Source organism: Cricetulus griseus, chromosome 4, assembly GCF_003668045.3.
Source record: "Cricetulus griseus strain 17A/GY chromosome 4, alternate assembly CriGri-PICRH-1.0, whole genome shotgun sequence".
Taxonomy (NCBI): domain Eukaryota; kingdom Metazoa; phylum Chordata; class Mammalia; order Rodentia; family Cricetidae; genus Cricetulus; species Cricetulus griseus.
In genome coordinates this window covers 119,285,666-119,304,922 of record NC_048597.1, presented here as the reverse complement: position 1 = coordinate 119,304,922, position 19,257 = coordinate 119,285,666, and the positions used below count along the sequence as shown (strand labels likewise).

General features: G+C 38.9%; 1 protein-coding gene across 2 annotated transcripts in view; it reads left to right on the top strand.

The window, feature by feature from the left end:
* Gria4 (glutamate ionotropic receptor AMPA type subunit 4) overlaps nt 1-19,257 on the top strand; it is a 351,745-nt gene that overhangs the window by 298,068 nt on the left and 34,420 nt on the right. For both annotated transcript variants that reach the window (XM_035443428.1, XM_035443427.1), the window contains exons 11-13: nt 1,514-1,884; nt 3,830-4,028; nt 9,705-9,952. In XM_035443428.1, the coding sequence (XP_035299319.1) occupies nt 1,514-1,884; nt 3,830-4,028; nt 9,705-9,952 (818 nt within the window). The remainder of the gene's footprint in view (nt 1-1,513; nt 1,885-3,829; nt 4,029-9,704; nt 9,953-19,257) is intronic.

Below are 19,257 nucleotides of genomic sequence, written 5' to 3'. Positions count from 1 at the left end.
AGTGGTTGAAATATCTAGACAAGACTGATTTCCTCTCTGCCCACATGTGCACATCCACATCCACATCAAATAGATCCTTTAGAAAATGAGAGCGCACAGAATCATCTGACCCGAGCTAGTGAGAGTCTGACAAATGGGGAATCTGCATAAGACCAAACTAGATTCCCTTAATATAGATGACAATGGTGTGAATGGGACAATATTTGGGGCCACTGGCAGTGGGTACAAGACCTAACACTAATGCACAAACTGACTTATTGGAGCCCGTTTTATATGGAGAGATACCACACCCAGCCTAGACACAAGGGTGTGGGGGTGGAAAGGTGCCTTGGTCCTGCCTCAACTAAATGATGGGACAGACTTAGTAGACTTCCTAGGGGAGGCCTTACCCTCTCTGTGCAGCAGTTGGGAGGAGGGAGGAGTGGAAGGAGTGGGAGGGAAAGAGGGAGGGGGAACTGGGATTGGAATGTAAAAAATAAAGCAAAAAAAATAAAAATAAAAATAAATAAAACTTTAAAAAAAGTGATAGTGTCTGGGAAAGATTGTGTCTAAATGTGCCTGATCCCATTTTGATGAAAACTATTTTCCTTTAAAGTAAATAAAACTCTATTTTAATATGTCATTCAGACCAGCTTAGTTGTTATCGATCAATTTATAAAATTCTATTTTAGATGTTTGCCAGACTCAAGTCTAAGAGCTGCCACAGTTGGAAAACTCAGTCTCAGTTCTGTCAAAGCAAGCAGCAGGAAATAGGCCATTTAAAATACTCCAATCTGCATCAGATAAAGAATCTGTCAGCACATGCTCACTAATGTCCCATTAAGGGTACAGTAGATAATTACAGTCACATATTAAAGTAAACAGGCAAAACACAGCGCCATTTTAGAGATGCAGAAAAAATAACTCAAGGTCAGCAAAAAATGAAAAGGGGTCCTGTGATTTTGATATCTAAGAATTAAAGCTACTGTGTTCTAAAATCTTGTTTTAAAAGGATATTGGAAAAAGAAAATCAAAGAATGAGTATCACAGGAAGAACATGCCAGTTTCCAGACTTTTATGTGTGAACTGAGCTGGAACATATTGCCAAAAGAACAGGGTGGGTTTTTCATGAGGCAAACACTGGTCATGCAGTACCCATGACAATATTTGTGTGGGTGGGCACAGCAGTACAGATGTGTAATCCTAACACTTGGGAAAGCTGAGGTTCACAAATCCAAGGCCAGCCTAAACTATACGGTAGGATTCTGTCTCAAAAACAAGCAAGCAAGCAAGCAAGCAAGCAAACAAACAAACAGAAATCCTTTGTCAATTAAAAAGATTCTATGCAATTTAAGTAATACCTCATGAAACCAAACCATTACATGTGTTATTAGCCTGTAATTGGGATTTATGACTATTGGCACCCAAAATGATTTTTTAAAATAATGAATGCATGACTAGTAAACTTTTCTGGTCGCTCCACTGCTCACTGCCTGGTGGAATTCACTATTTCCATGTGTGTTTTCTCTTACAGAAAGCGGAAATTGCTATTGCACCTCTGACAATCACCTTGGTACGCGAGGAGGTCATCGACTTCTCCAAGCCTTTTATGAGTTTAGGCATCTCTATCATGATCAAAAAGCCTCAGAAATCAAAACCAGGAGTGTTCTCCTTCTTGGACCCTCTGGCCTATGAGATCTGGATGTGCATAGTGTTTGCATACATTGGTGTCAGTGTGGTCTTGTTCCTAGTCAGTAGGTTTAGCCCATATGAGTGGCATACAGAAGAGCCCGAGGATGGAAAGGAAGGCCCCAGTGACCAGCCTCCCAATGAGTTTGGCATCTTTAACAGCCTCTGGTTTTCCCTCGGGGCGTTTATGCAGCAAGGATGTGACATTTCACCCAGGTTAGTGTCAAATCTGGCACTCTTCACCAATTCTCACAGATCCTGAATGTTCTCCAATTTCTCTCTGTCTTCCTCTCCTATAGTCAGAACACTATCAGAATTGCAGGAAAAATTACAATTCTCTGATTATCCTATTTTATAACTAAATTCTTCTATACTACCATATAACTTAGATGCATCATAAAAGGAGAAGTATTATTTTGTAATAATATTGCATAATACTATGACTGGTGTTAACAAAATCTAAATTGTAGAATAACATCCATTTTTATGGTTTCTCTTATCCAAAAACTGTTGCTGTGCTGTTATTGTGATCCATCATCAAAAATTATTGTTGAACTTAACTCACATGACTTAAAGAAACTCTCTGCTCTGGGCTTCCTGAAAACTGAATGGGTGTGTGTCGTAGTAGATGTGTATGGTTTTCCCAATGCAGGTGAGGAGGCTGAGCATCAGGAGGGATCCAGCCATGTAAACTCTGTTTCTTCGTGGGGCGTCCTGATTTTCTTTCAGTCCTGACACCCTGTTACTGCAAAACAAAGACTCCAGCTTGCTACACAAAAAAATGCTTGATTTCACCCACAGGGTAACTAAAAGAATAAGAAGCAAAATGTTGGATTTTATATTTTTGAACAAACAAATATGTTTAGAATTATATGTGTTCCCAAAAGGAGGCCTTTTGAACCCAGTGCATCTGAAATTCATAAAACCCAGGAAATGGTAAAATCGGATACATTTCAATACCAGGATTTAGAAGGATCAGAGCAAACCAAGTTTTTTTAAGTGAAGGCTACACCAATACTAAGTTAAAACTGGCAGGTGCCATGTTTTAAATCACGAAAGACCTGATTTAGATTAGCAAAGAGGGCAATGGGGTAGAAGAACCACAGGAAATTTCAAGTTTTATTTTATATAAAGCAAACAATTGCTGGGACGATGGCTCTGACAGTAAAGGTGCTTACCACCAAACCCCGGGGATCTGAGCTCAATTGCTAGGATATACCTAGTAGAAGAAAATAACTATCTCCTTCAAGTTGTCCTCTGACCTCTTTATGTATGACATAGTGCACACATGCACATACTGACACACAAATAAAATGTACTTTAAATTTTTTTAAATATATATTTTTAAAATGTTTGGCAGGTTTGATTTATCTACAGCAGTCAGGAGGCTGAAGCAGTAGAATTGCTACAAGTCTAATAAAACTATGGGCCACATAGCGAATTTCAGGCTGGCCTGGATTACATAATGAGAGTAACCTTGTCTTGAGGGTAGAAATGAGTGAAATTACTTATTAACATTCCTCCATGTATTTTTAAATATTTATCTTATTTTAACTTTGTTCTAACACTCACCTACACAGCCTTGGTAGACATTGTTATGTCAGCATAAAACACATCTACTCAACTCAAAATAAGATCTGTTAAGGCCGAAATCTCACTTACTCCAGCCTCATCCTGGCCTACATGGCATCCTGAAGAACTCTGCTGGGCTCTCTCTCGCTCTCTGAAAGGCATCTACCATTGTGCAGGAAATCTAAACTTTATTAGCTTAAAATCTAAACTCTCTATCTTCTGCAACATGAAGAGAGGCTAAAATGTTGTTAACTAAACCAGAATTGTCATTTATCAATGGCTGCACCCTACTTCAAAGATGCTCAAGTGTCAGAGAGGGTACTGAGGACATTAAGCAAGATTCCCCTTTACTATCTGCCAGAGAGGACAGATCCACATTTCTGCCAATAAAACAGCAAAGTCATTTTGCTTTGCCTTCACTGACACTTAATATCCGTTGTGCATCAATGTAGGCCTGAATAAATACACTAGCAGAAAATAACACAATGTTTGAGATTGTAAATTTTAAATGTGATTAAGAATTGCTGGCATCTCTTTCTTCTCTGTGTATGTTAGAAAGGGAAAACTGAATGATCTTATCCACGTTTAGATCCCTGTCAGGTCGGATTGTTGGAGGCGTCTGGTGGTTCTTCACACTCATCATTATTTCGTCTTACACTGCTAATCTGGCTGCTTTCCTGACGGTGGAGAGAATGGTTTCCCCCATAGAAAGTGCAGAAGACCTGGCCAAACAAACAGAAATTGCATATGGTACACTGGATTCGGGGTCAACAAAAGAATTCTTCCGAGTAAGTTACAGGAATAATAATGGCACCTTCATAATTCTGAATTCTAGACAATGTTTGCAACACTTACATTATGGTCTTAACTAGTGTGGATTGGAATGCACAGTGACAACATTGAGTTTACTACTTAGTGTCTTCTTGGGTTTTTACAATTATAATTTTAACTTGCCAAAACTGATGCCTACTGCAAGAGAGAAATAATAATAAAATGGTAACTAAAGCTACATTATAACATGACATACCCAACATTCTAGTGTTACTAGCACTCTGGTAATTTTACTTCAGGCAAGATTAGAATTGTGTCTATTTTGAGGACAAGAATATAAAAATGGAAAGCAACCTTTCTTTTAAAGAAAGACTGTGTTTAACTTGCTGTATTTGACACCCAAAACCTCAGTGGCAGACTCTTTTATGATCTGTAATCTATTCTGTAGTTAACACTTTTCAAAGCAAAAGGTTTGCTGTCTTACAAAATCCTATTGGCAATAAAGGTATACCCATCCTTAACAGTGAGTGGTTCTGGAGAACTCCATAGTAATGCTCTAGGGACCTCTGTAAGACTGTATGATACCCATCCTTAACAATGAATGCTTCTGGAGACCTCGATAGTAATGCTCTAGGGACCTCTGTAAGACTCTATGGAATTTAGATTTGATGACTTTTGTTTGGCAGTATAATGTTTCAGCTGATACAACTGTGTCACATGTGTGACTTTGGCTTTCTATCACTGAAGCACTGGTGTGTGTGTGTGTGTCTGTTTTAGTCTATTCTGTTATTTTTTCCCAGTTGTTCCATTGGGGTTAAATTGTTTTTAACCATTGTAATTTTTTAGACAGTGTTTCTCTCTGTAATAGGTCTGGCTTTCCTAGAACTAGCCCTCTAGACCAGGCTGGCCTCAAACTGAGAAATCTGCCTGCCTCTGCCTCCTGAGTACTGGGATTAAAGGAGTGAGCCACCACCACCTGGCGAGGTTTTTTATTATTTTTAATTATGTTTTGTTGTATTGTTTTTAAATTAAAATATTAACCAATTTAGTTCTGAGATTTTGTTCGTATGTGTTATTACTCTTTGTTGTTATCCATGCCTCTCTCTCCCCTTCTGTCCTCCTCATGTACCCCAATGTTCCCTCCTGTTGTTCCTCTCCTACCTCCAAATACCCTTCCTTTTCTTTTTAGTTGCCTTCTAACTTGGTTCTTCTTAGGTATTCAATAACTACTTAGCAATGTACACTCAGATATTTCCAGCTTATTTTGTGAATTTGGGGCCAATATATTAAAAGATACCTAATGTGACATATTTATAGATATTGAAGTAGATGCTAATGAATATATTTTGTATTTAATATCAATTGTTTGAAGACAAGAGGTAGTAAATTACTTGGAATGTGAGGGATATTTCACTATTTTCTAAGCTTTTTATTTGAAAGCAATGATAGCTTATCTTCCAGATCTTTAAACAACATCTGAAAGAGTGACATATGTAATTTTCTCAGTAACTTGAAAATAAACACAACCAAATGTGATGTTCTATGTGCTGATTTTAAATTTACTTGACTTTTACCTTTTAAGAAGGGAATTTTCATTTTGATTATACAGTATTACAAATGTTTATGTAAATCTAAATCAGCAACAAATCACTCAAAACTTGATGAAACAAACCAGTTAATGTGACTAATGTTGAGTGCTAGCCACAAGCACTGATTAAAATTTCAAATAATCTAAAAATATTTATGAATTTTCTGAATGACTAAGTAATTACCATGACAGTAGACTTTACTAGCAATTTTGTCCAGATAGTTACTTGGTCAAGCCTTCTCTTAACTTACTGAAGAGGTTAATAACATTTACTAATGTTACGGGGAAACCATTCTGTATCAGAATAGAACACTGTCTATTGCCTCCCACTGGGAAGTGATGAATGATGCTAATTAAATGACAAAACCTCTAGGATCATCATCTTGCCCTGAGTTATGAAGGGGAAACACATTGTGTTGATACCTTGAAAAAACAAACAATAACTCACTATAAAGCTCTTTACAGACAACACACAACAAATATTGTCTTGTTAATCTTTACAAAGTTTTATTTCTTCCTGTTCAAATTCTGAAAAATAGTGAGATAGATAACAGGCTATATTGATATGACATGTGGGAACAAGGAAAGCTTCTTCCATAGTTTAAGTCTTCCCGTACTAGCTTGATCCCCATCAAGCCTCTAATTCTTTCTCTCTTGCCCAACTTCAGTTTTAAAATAGGAAAACTTTTATAAGTTTGGGTATTTATTTTTGCAGAACAATCCAAACACTAATGGGACAAGAAAGTAACTTTCCCAGGGAGAATACTTTCACAAACAACATTCATTTCCTACCCTATTTGCCTCCCTCAACTCCCAGGCATGGTGACCTGGTTTATATAACGCATTTGTCTGAGGAGCAGAAGAAACAGGATTGGAAGGGTATTTTCATACTTGTCAGAAATGCTTTCCTGTAGGTACATGGTAATGGCACATCTGTCAGCTCCACTCAGCCACCTCAGGCAGTGAATGACCCGCAGGCAGCATTGCACAAGAAAGCACTGATGTTACTCACTGCAAAAACAACTTTGACCATTCATGGGGGAAAATTATGAATACATTTGCCTTGGCTTTATCCCATCATGAAACTGGCTGCACTTGGGGTTTTGCACACTGCGTTAAGCTTATACTTTCAAAAGCATCCTACATATCACTCATGGAAGCCATGCCATTCACGCACTTTTACATTTCACACCTGGCTCAGACACACTGATTTTCACTTCAAAATAAATTGAATCCTGTTCCTATTTCAGTCATCAGCAAGATGGAAGAATAAGTGAGGTAGGCTACTTGCTCAGTGTTTAGGATATTACCAACCAAAACACAGATGAGAGGTCCCCAGAACACAGGCCCTGCTACGAACACCACTAGCAGAGAGAAAGTAACTAAATATGCATCAGAATGCAAGATATACTTTTTCTATTAAATGCAGTATGTACAATACATCATATGTGAGGAATGAGAATAGCATTGTTAAAACTTCCAGGATTGTTTGAACTAATGCATTAATGCTTTAAGTCAGTGGCTTCTTGGACACTGTTGCACAATCACAATGCAACAAGCAGATCTGGCATTTGTGATTTTAAAAAATGGCTGTTATATGACCTGTGTATATGACCTTGAGCATATCTCCTTCCCATGCCTGATTTTTAAGTAGACTCCACAGTTGAAAGGTTCAGGGATGGAAATGTCTGTGACCATTGTGTTAATTAGCTTGCTGGGTGTGCAGAATATCCCTCATTTCAGCCCATCTCTTTAAATTTGTAAATATTTGTTTGCCCTCAGCTATTAACAAACACACTTGCAGCCCCAGGTAAGCAGGGGCAGGGCTGTTATTTCTAGATTTATGTTTTTTACTCCCCTCATACTTTGTGTGTGTGATCTTGTCAAAGTCAGTATACATTCAGCCAGAGTCAACACTTTTAAACATTGCCCCAGTGACAAGACAGGCCCAGCATTTCCCATGAATGTGCTTCCATCTGACCTCTAACTACTTCCCACTGAGTCTGCCCTTCAAAACTTCTGCTTAGGTCTTCTAAAGTCATCACAGACACTGTATGGAGTCGTCTCTTTTTCTCAGTTTTACAGAGAATGAATGCAGGAATAATTTTCCTAACATTAGTGGTGTAGAAGTGGATTTTCAGGGCTAGGTGGATCTCTCAGTAGTTAGATTTCCCAGAACCTATCTAAATGGTAGGTGGCCAACTTGAAAATCCAGCCTCTTAGAAGATGAAGACAGGAGATTCCCCAAAGCAAACTGGCCAAAAAGACTCTGGGTAAAACTGAGATACCCTGCCTCAATGGCTAAAGTAGGTGAGCAATCAAGGATGATTCCCAATCTCAATCTGGGGCTGCCTAAAGTGCCCATGAACTCAGACACACACACACACACACACACATATACCATAAATACACATACATGAAATTAAAAAATGGACTGTCAAGGGCCAAAATGTTTTAATCCTAATTGTTTCTCATTCTAATATGTTTCTTTTTTCTGTCATATTACTTTGATATAGTGTTTAGTTATAACTGGAAAACTACCAAATAATTAGCACTTTTTTGTATTCTTAATGTTTACAAAATGGAGCTCCAAGACAGCTCAATTGTTAAAGTGCTGGCCATGTAAGTGTGAGGACCTGAGTCTGATACCCAGAACCCATCTAAAAAAGTTGATCATAGTGTTGTAGGCTTGTAATCCCAGCACTGGAAAGACAGGGTAGTCAGGTCCTCAGGACACGCTGTCCAGCCAAACTGGACTGACAGGTCAGTGTGAAGCCCTGTCTCAACAAACAGTGGATGGAACCTGAGGAAAGATACCCAAAGTTAACAACTGACCTCACACACATGTTCATGCATGCACACATGTATAAACATATAAAGGTCCACTCACACATACACCACAGTCTCAATAGTAGAAGATGTTTTTTCAAGTGTGAGCATCATGCAAACCTTTCAAAGGCCCTTCTAGATGGTTTGTTTCTCACATTCTTCATCATGGAGCAAATGCAATGATGAGCATTGCTGTGCGGTAGAATCAAACAAAGAATACTAGCCAGCACTTTCCCGTCTTACTAGATGTGTCTTTTGGAAACAGTTGAGTTCACGTGGCTATTTTTGTCACATAAAAATGTATCTGGGGAAATGTTAGGATGGATCAACAGCTTAAATTGCTTGCTGCAAAAGCCTCAAAACTGAGTTTGATGTCTGATATCCAGAACCTATGAAAGGAGATATTTGACTCCCAAAAGCTGTCATTTGACCTCTACACAGGCAGACTGGCACCACACCCCAGAATACACACTCACAATACTAAAAATTAGCTAAAATTTAAATTTAAAAATCCAAAAAGACTTAAGTAAATTAAATAGTGAGTGGAATAAAGGGAGACAAAAGTAATTTTTAAGAAAAATAAGCTTTTTGGCCAGAGTCACGTGGTTAGAATGACAACAAATAAAGTGTGGAACAGAAATCGTATGCTTTTAAAGCCCAGTGTGCTGTCCTGCTTGTTGATTTTGCTATATTCAGCCTCAAGTTGTGTGAATCATCTGGACCTTGGATGTTGCTCAGTGGGTATTCAGTTCGTAAACTCCAGCACTTATCCTTTCTCTTTAATGTTCAAGAGCTGGCTTGGTGTGAACTGAACCTTTGAGACATGAAAAAAAAAGTATACTAAAAGAAAATGGCTCTACTATACCTCAAATGTAAACCTGAGAAGAGTTTCACAGAAGCAACAGCCAGGTCTGAGCTGATCCTTCCCAACCTCATCAGGAATATGACAGAACGTGGGCTTTAAATGTCCAATGCTTTTCAGAACCTTCTACCTTTAATAACAGCAACAATATCCAGTGAAACAATAGAGTGTAATAATTATTATGACAAGTGTTACATGCTTTTTTAATCATCACTATAAATGCCTGGCACTTGGTTGATTTCCTAAAAGAATTTTAGAAGTTCAACTTCTGAAGAGTTAGGTTTCTGTCAGGCAAACTGAATAACGGAAACTGATAATGGAATGACACTTAAGACTTACATGAGCTTGCTTTCGTCTATATTAACATGCTATTTCCTTCTTTCCTGTATTGAATTTTATTTGCATTCCCTCCAGAGATCAAAAATAGCAGTGTATGAAAAGATGTGGACCTACATGCGATCGGCAGAGCCATCTGTGTTCACTAGGACTACAGCTGAGGGCGTGGCTCGTGTCCGCAAGTCCAAGGGCAAATTTGCCTTTCTCCTGGAGTCCACGATGAATGAATACATTGAGCAGCGGAAGCCCTGTGACACAATGAAAGTGGGAGGCAACCTGGATTCCAAAGGCTATGGTGTAGCAACGCCCAAGGGTTCCTCATTAAGGTGGGTGGAATAGTATAACAATAAATCGTGCATTGTTATAGTATTCCACCTTCCCTGATGTCCCGGAAACAATTATTTTACTTTCTGTGTGAACATAGTATGTTTGTTGTTTTATTTTCCTTTTCTCCATTTCATACTTTTGATCAACAGTCAGGCAAAAGTTATTTTTATTTTAATTCTAAAATAATCATATTTGACATTGATCTTCGAAGGCCATATAAAAACCAACGTGGTTGAACACTAGCTGCTTGCAGTGGGCCTAAATCATGGGTTTTGTATTTTTCTAGATCTCATCACCTTTTTCTGTTGTTTTGCCCACCAAAACTGATGCTGCCTGCTACCATTGTGTCAGGAGTGATTCTACATTTTATCATTATGTTTAAACCTTATGTCTGGCTGCCAGACTCTCCACAACAAGAAATCCACTCTTTCCAACAGAGAGATTTCATTTTTCCATTTCAGTGTTTTGTTTGGTATGGCATCATTCTGTTTCAGACTATGGAGAGGTTGGATTGGTATTTTTTAAAATCATGTCCACTTATGAAGCCAACCAGACCTAGAGGGAAGAAATAGTCTCTGGCTTTATGGTGCTTACTCAGATCACACTCCCATATATTTTTAAGGGAGTGTGATATAAGTAAGATCTGTAAAGTTAGAATAAGTATGACTAAAATTTTTGTAAATAGACTCTGCCAAGGGGCTCATAAGAAAAGCGTTACCTGTATGGGTTTAAAACAGAGAGTTTCATTCTTAAATACTGGTCAAATCTGCCATTTGCATCCTTTTGGTTCCCGACATAGAAAATTCATGTTTACACCCAGGAAGGAGAATTTCCTATTTTCCTTAAGTAATAAAGGCTGCTTTGAACCTACTGAGGCTAAAGCCCACCACAAGTGGTAACTGACAAATCACTCTGGTCTCAGTGCTGCTTAGGAGAGAAGCACAAAGCACAGATTCAAGAGGAAATCACAGGCCTTGCTAAAGGGCTTAACCAAGAACCTGTCTTGAGAAGTGATGTCTCTGGTAAGCCACTGAAAACTGAAGGTAATGAGAATTGTACTATTGCCCAGCCATAATGAAAGCAATGCCAATGTCCTGTGGTTGTTTTCATTGGCTTCAGAAAGGGAACTGCAATGTACTTGGGTGTGCCAGCTGGGGAAGGGTTCAGATACATATTTGAGAAACCAATATGGGTACTGGGAGGGATTATTTTAACTCAATATAGTGTTATGGGGGAGGATATTCTGTGAATGAGAAACTTTTAAAGGAAACAGTTAGAAAACGTAGTCAACAAAGACAAATTTGAGTATGGATTCAGGCAGCTCTGATCTCTGGTTTATTTGAACAAATATTCCATATAAAACAAAAGAAATAATCAGGGAAACACCACACTGATAAATTGCCCATGACACAACCCTTACTAAAAAGATTTCAGCCACTCAGAAATTTAAACTGCTACCAGGCTGTTTAGACTTTGTTGACATGTCTGGTACAATGTGTTATAAAAATTTCCATTAAGTCAGGTATCAGATAAACTTCTATTGAGGTAACAGTACAAGAACACTTTAATGTAAATAACTTACAAGAAATAGAAGGGTGAAAGCAGCTATGGTTGGTATGTAGATCCGTTGTCAGGCTATTGATTTCATTCACTGGCTGTCTCTCTCAATTAATTCTCGGTGGATATAGCTGCCTTGTCCTCTGTCTTGTGTCTTCTGAAAAGTCAAGCTTCAGCGACTGAATTTGGCCCTAAAATACTGTGCTTCTGCCTCCCATTGATGGCTAGAGAGTTTCCTCTTAAATGTGCTACTTTGTCAAATCTACACTACAGGCATTGTTTGGGGCAATGCTGAGGGGCTTCATCTGTCCAGAACTGTATAATAATGAGTGATTGGCTTCCCCCTCTTTTCCTGTCCTTGCTAGATCTTGTTAATGAGGCAATTGTTAAACTGGCTTCCTGGATGGGGAGTTTGTTTATGCATTTTGTTTTCTGTATGCCACAGTTTCCTGTGCAAGCTGGTCCCTGCATGCCAAAACCACAGTCATTTTGCCCATGTCTTTGATTTGGAAGGGACACTGCAGGCTAAAAGTGCTCACCTTTCCCCATCTCTCCATCTCCACTCTCCCATCCCCAGCTCAGTAAGCAAGAAAGGCCCATTACATTGAAATTCTCATTCTCCTTCCCCTAGGAGATTTGACTTTCTAGATGGTCAAACTAATACAGAGTTTAACTAATAGCATCTTTGGCATACATTAGTTTGTAGAAACAAGCTCACATTCATTGCAATCATAAAGCAAACTCCAGAGGGCACATGATCATCGGGTGTCCCTGAAACCTGTCTTACTCAGCAGAAACTAAAAGCTGTTTTCCCATAGAAAGAAAACATTAATTGTTCTGCTTATGGTAAGACATCTATGTGCCATTGTCATTAACTGCAGCTTCCTCACAACCTCTGCTCTGATTTACTAAGCAACTAAAGAAATATAAAACAGCGACGTTTCCATCTTGTAAGCATAACCTTACATGGCTGGCAAGCAGCTGGTCATGTTCCTTTCACCTAGAGTTTTAAGCTTCCATACTTTATCCTTTGTTTAAAATTCTACAGAATAAATGTCACAGAGAAGAGGAATCCAGTGGCATATTCTCAGAACAGTCAGAACTTCGTTCTTTTCTGTGAGCTTTAAAATAAGCACAAGCACGATTGTTGCAAAGAGTGCATCTGTGACTAGTCTGAGAAATGTCACTATAGGGGCTGAGACATAGCAGTAGAGAGCTGGAACAGCAAGCCTGGGCCCCAAATGCAAGCGCAGGTAATGAAAACAATCAGAAGGTCACCTGGTACAAGTGGTAGACAGTGATATACAGATTCTTAGCATTCACAGAGACTTCCTTCAGAACCTTGTCCACTGGATAAACATGCAAATCTTAATGACATTAAGCATTCAGTTGTGGACAGCTCTGAGACTATTAGTTATTATCTTTTAGCATAGATTCTTCAATTCTTAAATGACACAACAGTATGAGGTACATTGATCTTTTTATTTCTCCTGAATTCCTTTTGTAAGTGCACATTCCTTTTGAGGGTTCTCTCTATTCCATGGTATTCTCCACATCCATTCTCCAGTACCCTTGACTACCCAAAATTACCCTGAAAGCTTTTCTCTGACAGGCAGATTCATAAAGGTTATTTTTAAAATATGTATTTCAGGAGGCATTATAATAAAATGTAAAGGTTAGATGGAAAAGGAAGTTTGCTATTTTAACTTTAATGTTAATACTATGTACACTCACCAGGACATTCAAATTTGCCATGATTCAGGTACCTTTTATACCAATTGACCATAACCATAGCACAATGAAGTTACTTATATTATTTTGAAAATGCCATCAACTTTACTACATTCTTTATGCTACTTTAATTACTATCCTATCAACTTTACCATGTTATAAATAAATCCATGAAAAGTTCTTTAGAATGATTTGCTTAATAGAGATGTTCAAACTATTGTGTAGCTTTTAGATGAGAATGTTTATTTGAAAATATTCATATTCTCCAGCATCTTCACATACCCACCAAGGAATACATCAATGAGAAATTCTGGTCCTAATGGGACTTTACCTCTTGATCCCAATGCCGAAAACCAAATTAAAATTCTGTAGTTTCCAATGCTTTTATGAACAACAATAATTCCCATGTAAAATTCATATTCTTTAAAGATGTTTGTAGAACTGTGTCAAAAATAGAGATTTTTTTTCTGGCATTACAGGAAAAGGGTGGTATTTCAAAGGAGTTTAACTCTGAGAGAATGAATTCTGAAAATATTAAAGCCTGGTTGGACTTGGAGATTCTCAGCTGCAGGAGCTCTTAGTAACAGGAGCTAGTCCTTAGAAACAAGGCCTGTCATGGTTACTATGCAACAAGCATTCTGAGCCTCCCAGCAGCAGCACGGCCTATGGGATTGAGAACTAAGTAAAGGAAGCAGAAAACACCATCTTTTATTAGACTCTCTCTTTCAGTGTATAGCAGAGCCACTGGCCTCATGGGATGTTTGGACCAGGGCAGATGTGTAAAAAAAAATAACATCCTAATATGTGTGGGAAAGATGTATTATCCTATAGAACCACTTTACAATGTAAAATTTGGAAGACATACTTTATCATAATTCAGATGCACTTAAAAAGTTTAAGAAACAGAGCTTGCTGCACACTATGTGTGAGAATCAAAGTTTGTTTTTACGTCAGAAACTAGTCAATTTGTAGTACTTAGTATAAATATAGAAAAGTTCAAAAGTACAGAAACATGAGGTTGAGTACTGTCTTACTCGGGGTTTCTATTGCTGTGAAAAGACACCTTAGCCACAGCAACTCTTTTCTTTGTGTATTTATTTTACATTCTGGATACAACCTCCCCTTTATCTTCCCCTCCCACTCCTTCTCTCTCATCCTGTCTGCCTATCCCACAATCTCCTCCTCTTCCATCCCCATCCAGGAAAGAGCAGGTCTCCTATGAGTATCAATAAAACATAGCATATCAAGTTGTAGTAAGATTAAGCAGCTGTCCATGTATTAAAACTGGGCAAGGTGACCCAGTATGAGAAGCAGGATCCCAAAAGCCAGTAAAAGAGTTGGAGATAGCCCCTGTCCCCACTGTTAAGGGGACCAAGCTATACAATTGTGACATATATGCTCAGTGCCTAAGTCAGTCCCATGCAGGTTCCCTGGTTGTCAGTTCAGTATCTGTGAGCCCCCATGAAGCCAGGTTAGTTGATCATGTGAGCCTTTCTGTTGTGTTCTTGACCCCTCTGACCCCTTTCTCCTCCTCCTAATGTTTGGGTGTGGGTCTCTGCCTCTGCCTCCATCAATTACTGGATGTCACCACTCTGATGGCAATTGGGCCAGGCACCAATCTGGTCATGGGAAATGGCCAGTTCAGGCTACTCATCTACTATTGCCAGGAGTATAAGGTGGCATCTTCCCCATAGATCCCCTGTACCAGGCTTCCACTTGACCCCAAAATGCCCCCCAGTAGTCCCCCTCAGCACATTCCCCTCTATGCCACTGAACCTGATCTTTCATCTCCCCATCCCCACCTGCTCTCAGTCCATTCACAAAATCTTCTCTATTTACCCTTCCCAGGGAGATACAGGTGTCCTCCCATGAATTCTCCTTGTTACTTAGTCCCTCTGTATCTGTAGATTGTAGCATAGTTATCCTTTATTTTACAGCTAATATCTACTTATTAGTACATATGTCTGTCTTTATCAGTCTGGGTTACCTCATTCAGAATCATTTTTTCTAGATTCATCTATTTTCCTTCAAATTTCCTGGTGTCCTTCTTATTGACAGCTGAGTAATACTCCACTGTGCAAATCACCACATTTTCTTTATCCATTCCTCAGTAGAGTGACATCTGGATTGTTTCCAGGTTCTGGCTATTACAGATAAAGCTGCTTTGAACATAGTTGAGCAAGTGTCATTGTGGTATGATTGAGCATCTTTTGGGCTTAAGCCAAAGAGTGGTATAGCTGATTCCCAGTTTTCTGAGAAACTGCCACACTGACTTCCAAAGTGGCTGTACAAGTTTGCACTCCCAATAGCAATGAAGGAGTGTTCCCCTTGCTCCACATCCTCTCAAACATGAACTTTCTCTTGTGTTTTTTATCTTAGCCATTCAGACAGGTGTAAGATGGAATCTTAGAGTCAGTTTGATTTGCATTTTTATGAGGGCTAAGGATATTATGCATCTATCTTCTTAAGAGCTTCTCTGCCATTTGAGATTCCTCTGTTGAGAATTCTCTGTTTATATCTGCACTCCATTTTTCAATTATTATTTAGGTTGTTGATATCTAGTTTTTTTTATTTTTGCATATATTTTGTTATCAAAACCCTGCTGACTGTTGGGTTGGTGAAGATATTTTCCCATTCTGTAGATGACGACAGCAACTCCTATAAAGGAAAACATTTATTGGAATGGCTTCCTTATAGTACAGAGGTTCAGTACTAATAGTACCACTCCCTTTGGGAGCCATTTTCTGTCAGTCTGCCACAGTTATTAATATTACTGAGTTCTACTTGGCCATAAGTGAATAAATGTTGATTTTTGTCTTTTGGAAATGAGATGTAATAGATTCCAACACAACAATATAATTTTTTCTCCATTTTTATTTAAATTAGAAACAAGATTATTTTACATGTCAATCCCAGTCACCTCTTCCTCCAATGCCCCCCCATTAACACCCTACCTATTCCTTACCATTTCTGCTTCCCCAGAGAGAGTGAGGCCTTCCATGGGGGTGGGGTCTTAAGAGTCTATCATACACTATTGGATAGGGGCTAGGACCTACCCCGTGTGTCTAGGCTGAGGGAATATCCCTCTATGTGAAATGGGCTCCCAAAGTCCATTCCTATGCTCAGGATCAGTACTGATCTACTACAAGAGGCCCCATATATTTCTTAGGTCTCCTCACTGACACCCATATTCATGGGGTCTAGATCAGTTTCATGCTGGTTTCCCAGTAATCAGTCTGGGGGTCAAGAGCTCTCCCTTGTTCAGGTCAGCTGTTTCTGTGGGTTTCACCAGCCTTGTCTTGACCCCTTTGCTCATCACTCCTCCTTCTCTGCAAATGGATTCCAGTTCAGTTCAGTGTTTAGCTGTGGGTATATGCTTCTACTTCTATCAGCTGCTGGATGAAGGCTCTAGGATGGCATATAAGTTAGTCATTAATCTCATTATCAGAGGAGGACATTTAAGGTAGCCTCTCCACTATTGCTTAGATGGTTAGTTGGTGTCATCCTTGTAGATCTCTGGACATCACCCTAGTGCCTGATTTCTCTTTAAACCTATACTGGCTCCCTCTCTGATGAAATCTCTTATTTTGTTCTCCTCTATTCTTTCCCCTACACAGCGTTCCTGCTCCCTTATGTACTCCTCTCCACTTTTCTTTACCCCTTCTCATTCTCCTAGCTCCCTCTCCCCTCCCCCCATGCTCCCAATTTTCTCAGGAGATCTTGTCCTTTTCTCCTTCTCTGGGGGACCATGTATGTCTCTCTTACAGTCCTCCTTGTTGCCTAGCTTCTCTGGTGCTGTGGATTGTAGGTTGCTATATGTGTAAAATCTATATATGAGTGAGTACCATGTTTGTCTTTCTGCAACTGGGTTTCCTTGCTCAGAATGGTTTCCTCTAGTTCCATCCATTTGCCTGTGACCCTGTACAATAAAGGAACTTCTGGAGGCACTACAGGCCTTGACTTCAAGCTCTATTATAGAGTCTTGAAAACAGCTTGGAATGAAAATAGACAGGTAGACTGATGGAATTGAATTGAAAACCCTGAAGTTAACCCACATACCTACTAACACTTGATTTTTTATAAAGAAGCTAAAGATATACAATAGAATAAATCATCTTCAACAAATGGTGCTGGCGTAACTGGATGCTGTCATGTAGAAGACTGCAGATAGATCCATGTCATTTCCATCCACAACAATTAAGTCCAAATGGATCAAAGACCTCAACATAAATCCAGACACACTGAACCTCTTAGAAGAATAGATAGGTGGTACCCTCGAATGAATTGGTACAGGAGACAGCTTCCTGAACATCATACCTGTAGCACAGACACTGAAATTGACAACTAATGAATAGGACCTCCTGAAACTGAGAAGCTTCTTTAAGGCAAAGGACACAGTCAGCAAGACAAAACACCAGCACACAGAATGGGAAAAGATATTCACCAACTCCATATCCGACAAAGGGCTAATCTCCAAAATTTACAAAGAACTCAAGAAGCTAGTTTCCAAAACACCAAATAACCGAATTAAAAAGTGGAGTACAGAACTAAATAGAGAATTCTCAAAAGAGGAATATAAAATGGCTGAAAGACACATAAGAAAGTGCTCAACACCCTTAGCCATCAGGGAAATGCAAATCAAAACAACTCTGAGATACCATCTTACTCAGTCAGAATGGCTAAAATCAAAAACACCCACTATAGATAACTTATGCTGGGGAGGATTTGGAGAAAGGGGAATACTCCTCCACTGCTAGTGTGAGTGCAAACTTGTACAGCCACTTTGGAAATTAGTATGGCGATTTCTCAGGAAAATGAGGATCAGTCTACCACAAGATCCAGAAATTCCACTCTTAGGCATATACCCAAAAGAAGTGCATTCATACAACAAGACATCTGTTCAACTATGTTCATAGCAGCCTTATCTGTAATAGCCAGAACCTGAAAGCATCCTAGATGCCCCTCAACTGAATAATGGATACAGAAAATGTGGTACATTTACACAATGGTGTAGTACTCAGCAGAAAAAAACAATAATATATTTAATACAATATTTTACTAGGTTTTTTCACAATTTTATACATGTATACAATGAATGTGGTTCAGATCCACTTCTCATTTGTCACTAATTTGTCACTGGACCCTCCCAACCTGCCTCTCTGCCAACTTCAAGTCCTCTTCTTTTGTTTAAGTGTATCACATTGAGTCTTGTTAGTGTTGATCTGACACTATATGCATAAGTGTATAGCCATTTACTAAAGCAGTGATCATATCCCCAAAGAAAATTACTCTTCTCCAGCAGTTGTCAACTGCCAATGTAGCTCCTTAGTAAGGATGGTGCCTCAAGAGCCCCTTTCTCATTATGTTGGAATTTTTATTGGCTTGATCTTTTTTTGTATTAGTATTTTGCCAAAAGATGCTTGTGAATATCCTACATTGGACATTTGGACATATGCTCCAGAAAGGTAGACTTGTAATCCTATTTTGTTTTGAATAGTGTCTATCTGGCTAAGGATTAGATGAACAGGACAAAAATTGGTCTCACCCTTCAGCATTCACAGGCACACAGAAGCATGCAAATTCCCCAGTGTTGTTGCACTTAAAGGCTCCTTAATTCTCTATAGAGATGCTGATATTTACTGTGAGTACCAATTATTTTATATTCACAAATTGAGACAGCATCTGGTAAACACGTGTGTTTACCTGGGGAAAATGATAGCACAAAAGGACCCATTTACTCCATCCTTCCTTTTTCAGATGTTTGAGCCCTGTAGAAAACATGGAACTTTCTGCAACTATCAGAAATTTGAGGTTTTAAATTTAGCTTTTCTGTAGTTGAAAAACAATGGTTGAAATGATAGCTCCCTTGAAGAGCTCTTTCCCTAGGTTTCTAGATGACATGCCATGCATGACATGTTCTCACCCTCTTGCCTAATAGGTCCAAACCCTCTGGCACACAACTCTATAGATAGTTGCTGACTTCCAACTGAGATTTTTCCAGGTGATCTGTAAGTTT